The sequence below is a fragment of the Echiichthys vipera genome (assembly GCF_963691815.1).
Source record: "Echiichthys vipera genome assembly, chromosome: 4".
Classification (NCBI taxonomy): domain Eukaryota; kingdom Metazoa; phylum Chordata; class Actinopteri; order Perciformes; family Trachinidae; genus Echiichthys; species Echiichthys vipera.
In genome coordinates, this window is record NC_139829.1 from 2,190,590 (window position 1) to 2,211,174 (window position 20,585).

General features: G+C 38.9%; 1 protein-coding gene across 1 annotated transcript in view; it reads right to left on the minus strand.

Moving 5' to 3' along the window:
- traf2a (Tnf receptor-associated factor 2a) overlaps positions 1–16,108 on the minus strand; it is a 34,074-nt gene extending 17,966 nt beyond the window's left edge. The window contains exons 1-3 of the mRNA XM_083912489.1: positions 15,852–16,108; positions 2,355–2,433; positions 84–182 (exon numbers count right to left, since the gene is read on the minus strand). Coding sequence (XP_083768615.1) covers positions 84–182; positions 2,355–2,433; positions 15,852–16,039 — 366 coding nt within the window. The 5' untranslated portion in view covers positions 16,040–16,108. The remainder of the gene's footprint in view (positions 1–83; positions 183–2,354; positions 2,434–15,851) is intronic.
- Between the last annotated feature and the right edge of the window lie 4,477 nt (positions 16,109–20,585).

Genomic DNA, 20,585 nt, shown 5'->3' on the forward strand with positions numbered 1-20,585 from the left:
GCAATAAAAATAAAAATTGTTTTTAAAAAGACAAGACTAAAAGGATGGGTTAATTTCCTTTCCTGCTTTGCATAAGTGCGCACCTCAAATTCTTTGATAGTTCCCGTCCACGTGCATCCTTCATTGGGACAGACAGCTGCCAAAGCCTCCACTTCTCTTCGAGCTGCGTTGTCAGGGAAAGCCTGCATGGAGAAGCAGAGGTTGTTGTCTGGTTTGTGTCTTCAGTTACAGTCGGAGGGGTAGTGTCAGGTGGAGCTCACTTTTCTCCCCCGGCTCTAATTTCTCCAGCACAAACAGTCATTCTAGAGACACAGGACTATAGCTGCTCCATCTATTATCTATGCTGCCAAGAATTATAGTTGTATTGGCTGTATCCTCCAGCACATTGGATATGAAAACAAACAATGACGCCACAGTGCTGACTCTACAGGGTTTTTACATCCACTAAAATGTTGCAGTCAGTCAGTTACAAAGTTACAAAGTGTCAGCTGGTCAAAATAGCAGTTTTGGACGGAGACTCAACGTCGGAGTTGTTTATTGTTTATGTATGCGTTTATTCTCATGACTACTTATTATATGATTGTTTATTATTATATTATTGTTTATTATTTTACACACAGATCCCTACACAGAAAAAAGAATGTACACACGCACACATTCCTTTTTTAAGTTTTTATGTTATTATTTATAAGTTTTCATTATACCTATGAAATTTGTATAGTTGTTTAGTTTCATTGAATCTATGCTGAGAGTGAGAGAGAGAGAGAGAGAGAGAGAGAGAGAGAGAGAGAGAGAGAGAGAGAGAGAGAGAGAGAGAGACAGAGAGACAGAGAGACAGAGAGAGAGAGACAGAGAGAGACAGAGAGAGACAGAGAGAGAGAGAGAGAGAGAGAGAGAGAGAGAGAGAGAGAGAGAGAGAGAGAGAGAGAGAAGCTTGAGATCCTTGATACACGAGGGTACAACCTCCGGCACAACTTTCAAAATAAAGCCGGGTTTATTTTGAATTTTGAGAGAGTTGGTCCAGTCCCAGCCTGGTCAGTTGCGTACATGAACTGATGAAGCCTATTGGATGAGAGGTGAAACATCTTCCAAGTCCAGTTGCTTTTGGACTGAAATTGCCTTGGGGAGAGAGAGCGTGCACGGAGCCTGCACGCGCTCCATAGTTAACTTCCTTTAGTTCACTCAGTAGCTGGAAATAGAACACTGGACGCCTCTGTCGTCTTGAGAAGCTGTGGCATTTATTAGCTCAGTGCACAATACTTTATATTCACTTGGTCTAAACTTTTTCTACTAGCATTAACAAAACTCCACTCCGACCTGCATGTACACTCATTCTGCATCCAACTTCACTTTCTAAACAGCCCACCACTTACTCTACCTGCTATTTACCTAAAGACATACGCTAGTCTGAAAACAGCCGAAATCAAGAGCAAAACAGGGAAATAAACGGTATTTTCACCGTTTCATCACTGCTAGAAACGCAGCTATGTCACGTTTCTCACTGTCTCTGTCCTCATTTATATTTTATGATGCTACAAATTATATCCACCCACGAAGTTAGAACGGAAGTACAGAGATTTGTTGCCATGGAGATGTTACACCGTCTCGTCATTAACTGGCAGGTTTCAAAACGCTGCAGACCAGAAGTTTCAAGTCCAGTGCATTCTGTTTTTCCTAAGTTTTCTCTGTAAAATATCAGACAGTGATCTGATTAACATAAAGGGAATTTACGGTGTTATTCATGAAGACAATTTATTTGATCAATAATTAGTTGTGGTTTCAGAAAATAAGCAATGCATTTAAATAATATAGGAAGTGTGTGTGTGTGTGTGTGTGTGTGTGTGTGTGTGTGTGTTCTTAAATGACTTGTCATTTGCATTTTCACCTAAAAGACTATGACTCACTTTTCTATGGGTGACTCATAGCTGCTTGTTTGTCACATTACATGGTTTAATTTCCAGATGAGTAGAAATCTGGCTGATCCAAAGTAAGTGCAGTGACGACCATGGGGAGAATGAGGTTACATAGGTTAGGTCGGGTCAAGTTAGGGGGGCGTGGGGTTGTGCTGTCAGGCAACAATGTTTCCAAAGGGGGGCAAACAGACACACATGTATGGACATTACAAGTTTTAAGTAGTACGCTAGACATTTTCCCATTACTGTGCACCAAAGTACTGTATGTACTGAGGTCCAAAGAGCCCTTCCTGGCAGGGCGTGCTTTGCAGGCTCACATTTGTTTCTCACATGCACGCTTCATTCCTGCTGCTTCAAATCCATCCAAAGAAACACTGATAATGCAGTATTTAATGTAAATGTGAGAAAAAAAGATGCAATATAGTAAAAGAGTGGACTTACACCGCCTTGCTTGAGAATAGAGGTGGGTTCCTCAAACAAGTCTTCTTTGATGCAAGCATTGCATTTCTGTGGTCCAGAACTGGAAAAGAGGAAAGCAAATATGGCATTAGTATGGATACTGTCCATCTATCATGTGTCAGACAATATTATGCTTGATATTACTATGACCCCCATCCAAATACTGTTAAAGTCAGTCATGTTCACTTTCGAACCTGGAATCAGTGATTATAACAGAAAAATTTCAACTCAAGGCTTTGTCTGAGCTTTCAACCGCATCTCTTGGTGATAAAGTGATGACAAAACCAAAAAAACTATTTTTGGGGATTATTAGTTGACTGAGCAATTACTCAATCAACAAAAAATGACAATTATTAAAGCAAAATCGACAAATATTGACTGGTTCCAGCTTCAGCAGTTTAGTATCATTATAAATTGAATATCTTTGGGATTTAAGTAGTTGGAAGAACAAAACTAGTCATCTGAATGTGTGTGACTTGGCTGACATTTTAAAGACAAACGAGTGAAAGTGAAAAATATTGACAGACTAATCAATAATGAAAGTAATCTTTAGCTGCAGCTATAAACCTATATTGTTAGAGCTAGAGCCAGACCAAAATTGGCCTATCACAGACATATCGGTATCTATCAGTATTGACGTACATGTTTTTCCAATATGAAAACCTTTTTTACTGAAATAATGCAGAAAATGAAATTCAGAATTGGTATCACAGATATTTATATCTGTATTTTTTATTCTTCATGGTCAGCAATTGACTGATACTGAACATGGTGTTTATTAAGCTATTAATTTTATTTATTCTTTATTTTATTTTAGGGGCGGCTGTGGCTTGGTGGCAGAGTGGGTCGTCCTCTGTTCGAGAGATTGGTGGTTCGATCCCCATCTCCCCCTGGTCCACATGTCGAAGTATCCTTGGGCAAGACACTGAACCCCGAATTGCTCCCCGTGCTGCGCATGGGTGTGTAAATGTGGTGTGAATGGTTAGATCAGATTAGATGGTATGTAGATGTCCACTGCCATCAGTGTGAATGTCTGTGTGAATGGGTGAATGTGACAGACACTGTGAAGCGCCTTGAGTAGTCAGATGACTAGAAAGGCGCTATATAAGTACAAGTCCATTTACCATTTACCATTTTCATGTACACTGTATGTATATGTAATAATGTTGAATATTCTTTTATAAAAGTAATTTGTTTTTATTACTTATTAGTATCTTTACAGAGTCATATTGGTGCACAATCCAAAAGTAATGGTCTACTTTCATTACAGTTCAAAAAATGTATTATATCAGCCGCCATATTTGCGTTAAGTGAATTTTTCCCTCTAAACTCTGTATCGTCTAAAAAATCCCACATCTGAAGTGTCATGGTTTGGGAATGTTTCCTGCAGCAGGAGTTGGGCCTCTTGTACAGCTACATGGCAGGGTGAATGCAAATGTTTATACCTTCACTGCAACTGTCTCCAAATCAGCTGCAATTTTCATAGAAGACAATGTCCCCTGTCACACTGCAAAACAGGTTAAACAGTTCACTGAAGCTCAGAATATTAAAACAATGAAATGTCCAGAGTCCAGATCTAAACCCCATAGAGTATCTCTGGAAAACCCTTGTCTACAAAGTAATGTGTAAGAAACCCACTCCAGTTAGTGAACTGTGGAAGAGACTGAAGAAGAATGGACCAAGATCAAACCAGAGCAGTGTGAGAAACTAGTGATGACTAGTGATGATTCAAGATGGCCACAGCAAGAAACAATAGGCATGTTTCCATTAGCCCTATAAAGTGGCCTCCTGGAAAGTTTCCGGCCACGGCCTCTCAAATGGCCATTCACTCACCGTGTTTCTTTATAAAAAAAGGCCCCAGAGGGATTTAGGAGACTCTGGAGGTGATGTATCACTCTGAGGACGCACTCACACTGTCCATCCGTACCGTGCTCAAACAGGTTTCACGGCTAAAGTCTAGTTCGTTTGACCAGTGCGAGTGGAACCGTACGCTTGCCGGCCATGGCCTGTTTGGGAGAGGTGGGCTTTTGTAAAGCACGTTTGCACATGTACGAGCATGAGTGTGCGCACGTGTACGAGCACGAGGACTACGTTGGTTCTGAGGTAATTTTATATGCGCCTGTTCAGACATAGAAAAAAAGACGGACCTTGTGCGGACATTTAAAACAATGGCGGCGAAAGGTTCATGTTGATGTGATGCGGAGTTGGAGTGTTTACTGAAGATTTGGTCTGATGAAAATATTCAAAAACAGTTGAACAAAAACTCCAAGGTCTATGGAAAGATTTGTAAACAAAGCGACACATCGTGATGACGTCATCAATGCGTGTGACATGTTACGCCGTGATGACGTATAGGCAGCAAGAAGCATTCCGCCGAGGCCCAGGTAGTGTGAGTGCAAACGGGCCTGGGGAGAGGGAGGGGGGGACAAGTACCCTAAAGCACGGGGCACGGTACGGATGGACAGTGTGAGTGCACCCTGAACATTCCACCTTAAATTTTCATGGGGCTGTAAAAGTGTTTGTTTATAGACTGTCACCCTGCTGTAATACATGGTGTGTGTGTGCGCACATTTATGTGTAAATGGGAGAGAGAGTAATGGAGCATACAGCAAAGGACCACAGGTCCGAAATTCAATCCAGAATCCGTGCACAGATCATTTTCTGTGCTGTGTTCTTCTTCACCACTGGATAAAAGTGTCTACTCTACTTCACCGTGTTGTTCCGGCGTCTGTACGACCACACGTCACATCCCGCTGAGAGCTACATCCAATCAGCAATCAGGTAAATCTCAGGGGACAAAAGAGACCTTGCCTCTTTCTACCCTGTCAAACAGCCTCCTGAGCAACTAACATGCAAATTACAGGCGTTTTTGGCAAGATGGACCCACCTCATTCAGGGTAGTCCATCATAGTGGAAACGCACCTAAAAGGCTAAGAAAAGCTCAGCCAGTTTGTCCCAAATTTATCATACTAAATGGATAATTATGTCCTCTTACACACTGTCATAACAAGGGAATAATTATGACTTTGTCACAGGTGTAGAGTGAACCCAATTGCAGCACAGATGAACCAGGTATTCGTTTTTAAACAGTCTTTATTCAGCAGGCAAAAGCAGGTACCAGGGGAGAGCAGAAACAGGCCAGGCGCCAATCAGCCACAGGCAGACGAGGAACAGAAAACAGGCAGGCAATACTCATGGTCAGGGACAGAAGGCAGGCCAGGCGCCAACCAGCCACAGGCAGACGAGGATCAGAAAACAGGCAAGCAATACTCGTGGTCAGGGACAGAAGGCAGGCAGGGCGCCAACCAGCCACAGGCAGGCAGGGCGCCAACCAGCCACAGGCAGACGGGGAACAGAAAACAGGCAGGCAATACTCATGGTCAGGGACAGAAGGCTGGTGGATTTACCGGGGCTTGGACGAGAGGCGAAGATCAGAGGCAAGTCAGGTCAATACCAGGTAAGTAATCTGGGAACAAGTGCTGGAGAGTCAGGCATGAGAGCGAAGACAATCGGGCAAGGAGTGAGGCTGCATATATACTGGCTTGATTGGAGATGGTGAGCAGGTGAGAGCAGCAGGTGAAAGCTGTAGACTTATCAGGGGTGTGGCTGAGCAGCAGAGCAGGAGCTGAGCAAACTGACATACTGGCTTGATTGGAGATGGTGAGCAGGTGAGAGCAGCAGGTGAAAGCTGTAGATTGATCAGGGGTGTGGCAGAGTTGCAGAGCAGGGGAGGAGCCGAGCAGACTGACAGATTTGAACATCCTGGGGTCCGTTTCACAAAGCAGGTTCAACAAACACTGAGTCTAACCCTGAACTCTGAGTTGATCTACTCTGAGATAGGAAACTCTGAGTTTTCAGTTCCAGAACAGCAGATTTGCGTTAGGCTGATCAACTCAGAGTAGTTTGACCTGGAGATAAGCGCGTGCACCACAAGTAAAAAAAGACAGCATCAATGGAGCCCTGATTCGATGAGTCACCATAGCAACGGGGAAGGGGAGGGCTACGCTACAACTGGAACTGTAAATATTAATGCGCTCATACGGGAGTTTGAGCATGTTTTTCGCCGAAAGTGTAACATCGCTGAAGCAGCTAAAGAGAGGGAGACGGTGCGGGAGGACATTGCTGCTCGGGTCAGTGCGTAAGTTTAAATGTAGTCCTGTTGCAATCACAGTAATATCACAGGGGGAACTGCTTGAGTGGTAGCCTATTATAATTTATTTAATTTAGGTGCTTCACACGGGGGAGAAGCGCACTTGGCAGCAGCTTAAGATGAAACATAAAAACATTGTTCAAACAGGTAAAACATCGGCACAATCTCATGGTGACGCCTCATTTTGAGCATGTTTTACATGGTAAAGTAAATATTACTGTAAGTGGCTGTTTTTATATGTTGTATAAAAAACTCCCATTTGCAAAAAAACGCAGCGCAACACACAATATCTGCTGTGATATGAAACGGTACCGCTCAAAAAGAGAATTGCCTGGAAATGCAGGAACATCTATAATCAATAGTTTGATAATCATCTCCCGACGAATATTTAATTCTCTGCGCAGTAATGCTGCACCTTCATCCACGGGATCATTATCAAAAGGACATGCCATGGTAGTGAAATAGTTGCCACCTAATATAACTTCTAATGTAGGCCTACTGACTGATTTTTGCAATGATTTTCTGAAAAAAACAGACGGAACAACTGTATACTACGCCAAAACTCGCCCGCTGACTGAATGAATGAGGAAATCAAAAACCGTGTGTGGCTGAAAGAGGGCGGAGACAGAGAGAAACTCAAGGTTTTCTGAGAAAAACCTGGTCCCGACCAGGTTAGTTTCAGAGAGCATGGTAACTGACCGAGAGGTTAAGTTACCTCTCTTTGTGAAACAGGCTAGAGTTACCCCTCTGTCTCTGGTTTGAGTTACCTCCCTTTGTGAAACGGAAAACTCAGAGTTTCCCTCATTTCAGGGTTAACAGACTCAGAGTTTTCACTAAACCTGATTTGTGAAACGGACCCCTGAAGAAGTGGCAGATGAACTAATTTTAAACTCAAAACAGACAAACAAACAAAGGTGAACCCACCTGGCCTGATTAGGCTACCTGCCTGATTTCTGTTTTTCCCTTTGCTTCTTAAGACGTTGGACAATATTGCCCAGTGCCTTGTCACTAATATTTGGAGTAACATTTGGAAGAATGACTAAAAATAAGGGACAGGACTCTAAATGCATCAGAAGTGCTCTGACTTCAAGTGATTATGATGACATTACATTCACCGCGGAGGATCGGGAGATGTTACAAAATATTTCACACTAACTTCAAAAACTGGACATCCTAAAAGAATTGAAGGCTCATGTGACTGAATTAAAACAGCGGAGTACAACATGGAGCTCATGGAAGAACTTAAAAAAGAACAGACTGTGTTGAAAGAGGACGATGCTAAATTAAAACATGGAGCAACAACCCTCGCAGAGGAAAATGTTAAACCCAAAAGGTTGCTGTTGGGCCTCCAGTTCAGAAGCATGAGAGACAATTTGATAATCATGGGAATCGAAGAAGGAGAACAAGAAGATTACGAGATGTCGGAGGCCCCTGTGATGATATTTATGCGGGATCAACTTGGAATTCCAGAGGAAGAATTAAAAAAGATCCATGTAGAACGAGCCCACAGACTTGGGCATCGCAAGAAACAAGGTAAACTAAGGCCTCTTGATGTCAAGTGTGTAAGTTCAAAATGTTAGAATCACACTCTAAGTCTTACATTCTCAATATCCCGTGGAAGTGGTTGAGAATCGGCGCAGGTTATTTCCAGTTCTGAACGATCTGTGACAGACGGGACAAAACTTCGGCCTGGTGGTTGACAAAATATACAGAAACGGCAAACTTTACAGAGATGACGGACAATAACTGGGAGGAAAAATCAAAAACAACACTGGCAAAGTCGAAAAAGTTGTACTGTAATGGAAAAGTGGACGGTATTAATTAAATTTTTTGTGTGGTTTATGTGAATGTTTTTGTTTTGTGTCTATTGTGTTGGATCAGGCTTAACCATAAGGGAGAAACCACATTTTATTTTGTTTTTAATTTCTCTGAGGTGATAAATAAATATCATTTTTAGATTTTGAGCATTAATATGTATGAATAATGATGAAATAGGAATTGCTAGTTATAACTGTAATGGTCTCGCAGATAGTAAAAAAAAACAACCTTGTACTGTATAGAGTTGGATGAAAGAGTTTGGAAAGCAGCGTGGGAATGAAATGACTTTTCACATGGCCACAGAAATACAAAAGGTGTCATAATAATGTTTAGGAAGCAATTTCATTTCCAGTTAATGTTCAACATGTTTGGCTCTAAGGGAAGATGGTTACTATTAAATGTTGTAGTTCAAGGAGAAAAACTGCATTTTTATGGACCAAATATAGATGATCCATTATGATGACCCATTATGTTTTGAAGACATATCTAACAAGTTGCGAGACATATATGGTCAAATTATTTTGGTGGGAGACTTTAACATTGCTTTAAACAATAGATTAGAGAGAAAAGGAAGTTTGCGTATTAACACTCACCAACATGCCTTTTAAGAAAATTCAAAAGATTATAGACACATTTGATTTAGTTGATATTTGGAGATTTAAAAAAAAATCCCAATCTGATCAGATATACTTGGAGGAGACAAACTCAAGCAAGTTTACCTTATACCCAATGTAAGTGGTGTATCAATAGAAGATAAATTACAATCTGATCATAATATTATTGGATTAAATCTTTCAATACTGGGAAATGTACGTGGATATTGAGAGTTTAATCAGACTCTTCTTCATGATGAAGAATTTCTTAAGAAAACTAAGTTATTCATTAGTGATTTTTTTGTGTACAATATTGGTTCAACGTATCCTCGAATAGTCTGGGAAGCATTCAAATTTGGTTTTAGAGGACATGCTATTAACAAACTTTAATAGCAGGAGTTGAGCAATTAACCCACAATATAGATAATTCTACTGATGCGTCGAGAGATCAGCTGAATGATTTGAAAAGTAAAGAAAGTGAACTTCACAGTCTAGTGGAATCTATGATTCTGAATGGATGGGAAAATGAGAAAAATGTTCAAAACTCTTCAAAATAGAAATCCAAAAAAAACATCTCTAAAATCATTTGAATAACGGAGAGGTTTTGTTTCAACAGAAAGATATTATAAAGAAGATAGAAAACTCTTTTAATTTCACTCCTCCATTTCATTCAACTATGAAAAGTTCTGTCCACAGAATTACAAAAATAAACTATTGGATTTGCAAAAAGATATATGTGAAGGTTCGATTATAGATAATGAACTTTTTTTTGCAGTAATGTCCTTTAAGCATGGGAAAACACCTGTGATGGATGGAATACCCACTGAGGTGTATCAAACCTTTTTCATTTGCTTAACAAAAACATCCCTTTCTTGTTTTCATTTTTCATATCTATCAGATTCTCAGGAAGAAGGTCTGATTTCTCTTTTACTCAAACAGGAACCCAGTGGACAGTTTAAGGATCCTGGGAACCTTAAGAATTGGAGACCAATCACATTACAATGTTATGATACTAAGATACTTGCAAAATGTACCACTCATAGAATAAAGAGTGTACTAACAAATAGTATTCACCAAGATCAGTCAGGATTTATGCAAGGTCCTTATGTCGGTAATAACATTAGACAGCTGCTGGAGATAATGGAAAATGATGAGTTGAACAATAAAAATGGGTGAAAAATGATTTTCATTGCTGATTTTGAAAAAGCCTTTGATAAGGTCCGGTTAGATTTTATTTTTCAACGTATGGGTTTTTTCCAATTTTGGTGAATCCTTAATTAATTGGGTTAAAGTATTGTCTAATGAAACCAGTTGTAGAATTGTGAATAATGGTTATATTTCTAAATCTGTGCCTTTAGCAAGAGGAGTCAAGCAACCATTGTCTCCATATTTATTCATAATAGCTATGGAAATACTGGCCATAAAAGTAAGATCTAATGTAGATATAGAGGAACTTACAAACAATACGAACAAAAATATCAATGTATGCGGATAACACCAGTTTCCTACTAAATCCAAAACCTTCCTGTTTTGAAACTCTACTTGAAAATTTGGAATAATTTTCACTTTAATCTGGTTTGAAGCCAAATTATGTCAAATGTAAAATTCTTAGGATTGGGGGTCTAAAAGGGACAGATTACAAAATATCATGTAAATTACCTATTATCTGGACTGATGGGCCAGTCCATGTTTTAGGTATTGTGATTCCAAACAACTTAGAAGACCACTGCACAGTAAATTACAAGAATAAGATGGAAAAGATTTTACAAACATGGTGGGGGAAATCATTAACATTATATGGGAAAATTTCACCAATTAATTCTCTGGTTGTACCACAATTTATTTATCTCTTTATGTCCCTTCCAACTCCTGTACACTCATTCTTTAAGACACATGGAAAAACATATTATTGAGTCTGGAGGCTTTACATTTCTCTTCGAAAGCATCTTTTATTCAAAAAATGTATTTAAATTAGGGCTGGTTTTCAAGCTAAATATTAGAAAGCAGCCACCCAATATTCCAAAAAAGATTATACCCTTTTTTACAGATCCAACCTTCACATATAAAATGTTTGAATAATCTCATTGACAATGTATCCATGTTTCTAAAGGAAGCAATTCAGTGCTGGCTGTGTTTTCAGTTTCATCCTCCAGAAAGCCGGGATTAAATCTGGTACCAAATGATATGGTTAAATTCTAATATCGGAATTGAAGGAAATCCAATATTTTGGAAGAATATATTTGATCATGGTGTTTGGTTTCTAAATGATATTATTTGTGAAGAAGGGACACTTATGAATTATAACTATTTTACTGAAATGTATGGGGCAATTTGTCCCCCTCACTCATATAATCAACTGATCTCAGCTATAGGAGGAAACTGGAATAACAGTATTAACTGTGGGAGGTCTAAGTTGTTAGTGTGCCAGCCCATTACAAGAAACACAAGGTGATTAAAAGGCATGAAGATAAACAAATTGATCACAAACTTTTATTTAAGCTTAAAATCTTGCTCAAATGATTCAATATGGTGCCTTTACAAAATGGGAGGATACTTTTGACTGCCCTTTACCATGGACACACGTTCATATACAAAACAACAATTTACACTTTTATAAGATCCTTCCAATGAAAAATAATTTATAATTTTTTGTCTACTAGAAAAATGTTCAAGAATTGGGGAATTACTGATTGGGATGAGTGTCGTTTTTGTTCGATGAATCTGAGTCAACTGTACATCTTTTCTGGTATTGTCATGTTGTTTTTGCTTTTTGGAGGGAGATGCATTAGATGTGTAATTCACTGAGTTTACGTTTTAAACTGGATTTCATTTATGTTATACTTGGTGATGTAAAAGAGACAAATAGTCATATTACTCATCTGACTCTGTTAGGAAAAAGTTTTTTAAAGCTGATGGTGTGGATTCATTAAATATCAACCAATTTAACAGATTTATTAAATATTATTTTAGAAGGATTGATTGTAAACACAAGTGAAGAGATTAAAAAACATCCAGAGAGGTGAAAAGGATGTGTTGAGGTATGGGGTTGGTGAGGCTTCCTGAAGAAGGATTAGTGGGAAGTTTTCCCGTCTCGAGCTGTGTCTTATAGTTTTTAGATGGAGGTTGTTGTTCTTTCATCCCTTTTTTGTCTGGTTGTATTTGGAGACCATTGAGTTTGTCATTATTATCTTTATTGCTGGTTTTTATTTATTTTTTTATTGTCTGTAATTGTGCATTCTTTTTTCTCCTTTTTTTCCCGTTTCTTTGGTTTGCCTTGAGTCGTGATGTGTATATTATTTGTGTCTGTTTTTATTTGTAAAATACAAACAATAAAAAAATAAAAGAAACTAGTGATGTCCTGTGGGCGCAGATGTGCTGAAGTCATTCAAACTGTGGCCCCTTCACTTCCTGTTCATTTTTGAATCCTATAGAAGAAAACATTGTTGAAATCTTCTCTTCTGACACAATGGTTACTGTTCTCTCATTTGGATCACTGTTTTTTTCACTAAATAAAGGTTTTTGTTGAAGTGTCTTGGTTATTTAAAAAACATGCTAGTACAGCAGTGGTATAGACATAGACACAGCTGATATTCTATAAAATTCTGAACAGTAAAATATTTCTGTAATTGAGGAAGGGATTAGAGTCAAGCCTGATTTCTTTGCCATATGTACTTAATTTCATTTGTTTATCTTTTATGTAGTGTGTATTTATTGCAGTCACTACACTGATAATCATCACTATTAATGATATAGAGAGTTTGTCTGTTATTGTATTGTTGTTTCAGAATAAACAAAAAGAAAGAAGGAAAACCAGGTTGAATGTATTGGACAGAGCCCCTGAGGTACACATGGATAAAGGTCATCCAAAACTCCGGTCAGAAAATGCGAGTAGCATCCAGCTGCAGACCCGGAGTACAAGCCCCTCACTTGACACAGGTCCCTCACTTGACAAAGCCCCTTGCTTGACGGAAGTGAATCAGTAAGGGGGCAGGAATTTTAGCGAACTTGCTGTCACGGCTGAACATGATGGAGACGTTTAAAAACAACGTAAGCTGTGCTATGTTGATAATGTTGCTAACTACGAACTAACTAGCAATCTTTGATGCGCGGGAATTTGAGGATAGTGCTGTCACTCTGTGGCAAATACATTTCTGATAGTTTTTTTGCAACCTGTTAGATGTGTAAGGGATTTTCCTGCGCTGAGATTGTTGTGTCGGCCGCTAAAGGCTTATTAAACTGCCAGTGCTAATGAAAACCATGAGCACCACAATGATGAAAAGACAAGCCAGCCTTGGCATATTTCTCTTTAACCCGTATATGGATGCACCATTTGACTTCACTGTTGTAAGGAGACATTATCAAACAGAAATATCTCTCTGGACTCATGAGGTTACCGTACAACATAGAAAAATACAAACATGCACTTTGTATTTGTGGCAATGTTCTTCCTTTAGGATGACATGGCAGCTCTGCGGAGATGGTGGTGTGCAGTGCTAGTGGAAAACCTGCACCTGGAGGGGTCTGTGTCTGTTTTTGTCTGTGTCATATTTTGACTATTTGTTTGTTCTACAGACATGGCAGAAGGTTTGCCCATTTTTCCAAGGAGGCAGAAAGCATGCTGAATGGTCTTCTTCCACCAGTCTTTAGACTAAAACGAAAGACAGGTGAATTAATTAATTAAGTGTCCGATATTATAAAAGGCTATGTATGTTAATCACCATAACTGATTGATTTCTAACTGTTTGACATGGTAAAAAAATAAATACTTTCCTCAAAAGGACACAGCTGTTTTTAATGTCCAGGAGGAGGTGACAAGCCAAGGGGAGGACAAAAATGGAAAGGTTTGAGACATTATTTGTTTAAGAAACTAATGTGTACAATTTTAAATAGTGGTAGTAATGTAAATTTTCATGACATTACTATAAGTTCATTATATTATAAATGTGGCCAACAGGAGCCAACACAGGATGATCACGTCATCAGGGAGCACAGTGACTTAAAGAGGCCATGCACAATCAACCTGGCTCAGTTGGTTAGTATGTGATTTAGTTATTAGTATCAAGCATGCTATCTAGTCTCCCCAATTTATATCAAGCATTTACTAAACATAACTACATTTTAAAATGTTTACTTTTAGGACAATGCATCAAAGGGAGCATGAAAAGACTAGAGGTCAGTAAAAAGCCATCTAAGTATCTGGAATTAACTGTGCTTAGTATTATTTTAATATTTGCTCTATGAAATTACAGGAAATGGTAAAAGAGGCACAGGAGAAGCGTAAACAGCAGTGTTCAGTACTGATTGACTTCATAACAGGGAACACTAAACTAAGACAACACCTCGAGGTATCTATATGGCACTTAATTCATTAGCAGTTATGGCATTCACTGGATGTCCATCTTAAAGCATTTATCAGAAGCTGATCAATGCCATGTCATTTTAAAGTGATGTTTATTTGCAGGCCATCACCACCGGCCATCTGCATTTGCTGTGGGAAGGAAAAAAGCAAACGGCCACCATCTGCTTTGATGACACGCAGCTTGATGAAGTGGTCTCTTTTCTTTTTGGAATCCTTAAAGACACACCAGGAGCGAGACAACCTATAGATTCTGTTGCCTTTGTCTTTAACGTGCTTTTGCCTGAGGTAAAATGTCAGTGTTCATCATTCAGATCCAGATTGGTAGAAACTGGTATATTGCCTTACCATACATGACTATTGGTGTTAAAGATTTGAACAGTGTAGATGTGAACCCAGTGTAAACTCTGTACCATCTCACAATTTGTCTGCTTTAACATTTACAGTTTCCATTTTGTGATTTCTTTAAAATGAACTGACCTTTCACATTACATATATATAGTCATTTATTAATATAAATTTATATATTTTTCAATTTTATTAATATTTATTGGCAGTCACAGGACTGTTGTGCTCGTGGACTGACTAAGTATCGTCCTTTCCTACAGCCCACTACTTTTATTTTGAAATCTCATGTCACCCTGTTACAAAGGGCCTTAAAATTTTTGTTTATTAAAGTTGCATTTAATTGTAGTTTCCATTAAAACTTTGCAGATGTTTATCTTCACTAAAACATCCATATTGTAATATTTGATTTTAAACTTTATCTTTGGAATGTCACAATATTCAGGACTAAATCAACTGTAAAATACACTGATGAATATACACTAACTGTGTATAAAGGACTGAGACCTGACTGAGGGGAATTGTATGTTCTCTTTCAAAAAAACGAAAACTTGTTTTTTCAATAAAGTTAAAAAAACGATTTCCTTTAACTTGCTATGTTTTGTGCTTTTTCAAAAAACTTTAAATAACCTATTAAATAAAACTATTGCGTGACTTTGCATAAAGTAAAAAAAACTACATTTTCACTTCCGTCAAGCAAGGGGCTTTGTCAAGTGAGAGGCTTGTACTCCGGGTCTGCAGCTGGATGCTATTGGAAAATGCCCACTTTATTGTCGGCTCGCTTAAAGACGATACACACTGAGAGGGATGTACTGTAAAGATTTTAACATTTGCCCGACCATTATGTTAAATTCGGCATACATGTCAAATTGATAATTTAATAAAATAGCCTGTACTTCAAAGTTCATCTCTTCGGCATACACTGACATACAACCGAGGTTAGCGGGACTAGGCGACGAGGACACCTGGCCAACCCATCCCACAAATTAACATTGGATTTGGATCGAGCGCTGATTGGTGAATAACCTGTAAGCCGAATTTTCCGCTGGGTCTTTGTAATAAATACATGGTAGCTTGTCTTTGTATTCGTATAAAGCGTTACCTGTAAACGGCAGGGCAGTGTTAAATTGAAAGCTATTTAAATGAAGGCTGGTGATAAGCTCTGGTTGCTCATATAGGCTACACATCCAGTTAGCTAGCTCAATGACACCACTCACCTCACAGTTTTGTTGAAACAGAAGGAACAAAAGCGATGGCCACACTGAGCTTGCAGGGGCCTCCTCAGGACTTTCTGGCACGAATTGCACAAATGCTTGTCTTCGAGGTTGTTGGCCAGAATTTTCTTTGGGAAGCCCGGTTTGTTTCCTTCCAGGGAAGATGGTGGAGACGGCTCTTGTGCAGCCATTATTCCCCTTGAACAATACCGAGGTACTCAGTGGGGTGTGTTCAAGACAGCAAACAAAGCGGAGTAAAATCATTGTAGAAAGAATCGCCAGCAACGACCCATTGCTCTTTGGCGATGTGTTCAAACATACGGTCCTGCTTACGTTAAGCACGCATATTTAGTCTTCATATGCAGCCTATCGACAAATACGAGAAGGCGCGTTCATGTCATAAATGTGACAGCTGAGGATGCTGTGCGTGCACGTGTAAGTGTCTACGTCCACCGCCAGGCGTCGCAAGCACGATACAAGAGTACCACCAGGAAGCAGGTTAAGCTGGACCCGGACCACCAGACCACCAGGCAAAGCGGTGGTAAGCATAGACATAAAGAGTAGACGCCTCATCGAACGTTGGGCCTATTGGCGCTGACGAGCGGTGGAGCCGCCATCTTGGCCCGGTCGCCCGCTCCACTCAGTGTAAGGACAGGACACGGTTCAGCGTATTTTAATATTCACAGTGAGATTAACAGTAATAGAATATTCTGATATATGATATATGTGATGTATGATAGGTGTTTTGCAAACACTATAAATATAAACACAACAAGAGAAATCATTTATAGAGTATTAATAGGCTATATTTCATACATGAATACATAAATCTCTCTCTCACTCACTCTCTCTCTTTCTCTCTCTCTCACACACACACACACACACACACACACACACAAACACACGCAAGCACACACACACACACACACACTCAGAGAAAATTAAAATACATATAAATCAAGAGTATCAATACAATTAGGTCAGAGAGAGAGATGACATTTTGGACACATCTAAATACAAGTCAAACAGACACACTTTCATTTAAAGCACTAAAAAAAAAGCAAGAGCCGAACCCTATATGTTTATAAATATTTAGAAATGATCCATGCTCTGCCAGTCGCATAGTCGTGGTAGTGGAGAGGAGAGGGAGGGTCCACATTTGAGCGAGTGTGTGTGGTATAAAAATATATATAAAATTTTGTTAAATCGATCATTTTCACACTGTTTTGTTCTTGCACAGTTACCAATGAGAGTGTAGCTCTAATTGGTAAAGAAAGTGATGTTGTAGGAGTACTTTGTATAGTATCTAAAATGACTGTGTCCTTTGTTTTTGGGCAAGGTCTAATTATGTGAATGTCTTCTTTATTACATATTTTAATTATGTAGTAATTGTATTTAATGTGCAAACAAAAACACGGGGCATAGTTCAGTAATATCCATTTTAAATTATACAAACCATTTAAGATTTTTCCTTAGTTAAATAAATGTATGATTTTTTCTTTTCAGACTGTTTCAACTTCTGTGGTACAACTGAACCAAAAAAGCCTGGACTCATCAGTTCTGCTTTACAAACATGTGACGTTCGTCCTGCTTTAAGTGGAGATGTGGAGAACCAAGTAAAAATGTATGGAACATTTTGTTCAGCTGTGAGAATATCGGGCACAGAGTGGAAATACATGTTCACGCTTGCCTCGTAAATCTCTGATTCATTCTTTATAATAAACCCCACATCATGTTGCTCCTGTTTGATGAAACAGTTTAACAGCAAAGGATATTGGTCAGATTCTGCAACTTCTGGTGGTAAGACCATAGACATATAAAGAGTAGACGCCGCATCGAACGTTGGGCCGCGAGAAATGCGGCCGCCATCTTGGACCGGTCATCCTACCAGATAAGTTCTATGATTGACTAGTTGAGCCTATGAGTTGAGCAGCAGAAGGAACAAGATGCCAGAGCACTGTGCAGCGTATTCCTGCTCTAATCTAATATTACAATATTACAATTCATAATCAGTACGGTACAGTACAATTTTAAACAATTATACATAAATCCATGCATTTTTGAATGTTATAGTGACTCCCTCAGGCTGTGGCAGGTAGATACATATTTAGCTGCCAGAGGAGCTGCTGTCCCTTATTATATTATTATTATCTCGTCACAGTAGAGGCATGGAGATTAGCCTCTGTGGGAATGTTAGTTAATTCACCCCCCGGCCAGATGTGTGTGTGCATGCCTGTGTAGATATGAAAGGAGAAGCAGGGAGGAGAGGGGTTGTCGTACATGTGGTCTAGTGTAAATGGATTGCACATTTCCAGCAGTAGGTCAGCGGAGGATGTGCTGTGGTTTCATGAGAGGAAGACACTTCAGAGACAGTTCATCTCAGGTCACCTCAGATATTCTCAGTTTTTTTTTTTTTTTAAATTGAACATGACATTTACATGAATTATGAGATAATTTTTCATGTCATGTCACTTTTTTTTTTAAAGTTTAGACTATCAAAGGAGAAGTGACAGAATCTGATCAATATCCTTTGCTGTTAAACTGTTTCATCAAACAGGAGCAACATGATGTGGGGTTTATTATAAAGAATGAATTAGAGATTTACGAGGCAAGCGTGAACATGTATTTCCACTCTGTGCCCGATATTCTCACAGCTGAACTAAATGTTCCATACATTTTTACTTGGTTCTCCACATCTCCACTTAAAGCAGGACGAACGTCACATGTTTGTAAAGCAGAACTGATGAGTCCAGGCTTTTTTAGTTCAGTTGTACCACAGAAGTTGAAACAGTCTGAAAAGAAAAAATCATAAATTTATTTAACTAAGGAAAAATCTTAAATCGTTTGTATAATTTAAAATGGATATTACTGAACTATGCCCCGTGCTTTTGTTTGCACATTAAATACAATTACTACATAATTAAAATATGTAATAAAGAAGACATTCACATAATTAGACCTTGCCTAAAAACAAGGACACAGTCAATTTAGATACTATACAAAGTACTCCTACAACATCACTGTCTTTACCAATTAGAGCTACACTCTAATTGGTAATTGTGCAAGAACAAAACAGTGTGAAAATGATCGATTTAACAAAATGTTATATATATTTTTATACCACACACACTCGCTCAAATGTGGACCCTCCCTCTCCTCTCCACTGCCACGACTATGCGACTGGCAGAGCATGGATCATTTCTGAATATCCATTAACATATAGGGTTCGGCTCTTGTTTTTTTTTTTAGTGCTTTAAATGGAAGTGTGTCTGTTTGACTTGTATTTAGTTGTGTTCAAAATGTCATCTCTCTCTCTGACCTAATTGTATTGATACTCTTGATTTATATGTATTTTAATTTTCTCTGAGTGTGTGTGTGTGTGTGTGTGTGTGTGTGTGTGTGTGTGTGTGTGTGTGTGTGTGTGTGTGTGTGTGTGTGTGTGTGTGTGTGTGTGTGTGTGTGTGTGTGAGAGAGAGAGAAAGAGAGAGAGTGAGTGAGAGAGATTTATGTATTCATGTATGAAATATAGCCTATTAATACTCTATAAATTATTTCTATTGTTGTGTTTATATTTATAGTGTTTGTAAAACACCTATCATACATCACATATATCATATATCAGAATATTCTGTTACTGTTAATCCCACTATGAATATTAAAATACGCCGAACCGTGTCCTGTCCTTACACTGAGTGGAGCGGGCGACCGGTTCAAGATGGCACTCCTGCATTTAGCCAGTATCATGTCGGAAGTGTCGTCATGTGTCTTCAAAATAAAAGCCGGGATTTCTTTTCATCAGTTTTAGGGTGTGCCGTATCAGCATGTAGACTAAACTTTAAAAACGTTAAAGCTAGTTAGTTTAAAACTAAGGAATCAGCTGGTAGGCTGCCAACCATGTCACAGTCACCTCAGCCAGGAGGCGAAACAACGCTGCGAAGTTAGGCTAAATGTTGGCGAGGGAAAAACTGGCATGTCCATTTTCAAAGGGGTCCTTGACCTCTGACCTCAGGATATGTGAATGAAAAGGTTCTGTGGGTCCCCACGAGTCTCCTCTTTATAGACATGTCCACTTGATGATAATCCAGACAGTTTGGAGATTTTAAAAAAAACATGCAGTTTTTCTACTGAAGTACAAATGTGTTACTTTCACCTGTTCTAAATGGGAAAAAAAACAGTCTTGAATTACACAAAGCATTTTTCTTTTTTGTCTAAATTGAGCTGCTGTGACCTCCAGGATCATCACAGCCTCATGAAACTTTACAAACCAAACTACAGACCTAGAGCATTCAGAGGATGGAGGGCTTTGTAACGTATATATTCACAATAAATGGTTTTCTGAAGAGTTATACAACACAAGTGCTCGCCATCCGATCGAAGAAAATTAAATCCTTGCAGAAATCTCCAAATGTCAAGGGTTTTTTATTTCGATTCACAACATGGATTTTTCTATGGTGTCCCTCAAAGTCTGGGTGAATATGCTGCTTGCATAAGGATTCATACCCATTCACTTTGGCAAATTCTCATTAGGGGCTGAGCCCCTTCACAGGCTGATCCTAGATTCAGCCCTGAATAGGTGATTTATTGTCTTCTGTTAGAGGAAGCCTGTTTGCATGCTCATTTGCACTAAACATGTTTATATATTTGTATCTTTCATCTTGTCTTCTTTGGTAAATATTTTATTTTTATTTTGTATTCTTCTGTGCTTTTTGTATTTTTGTGTATTGAAAAAATCCGGAG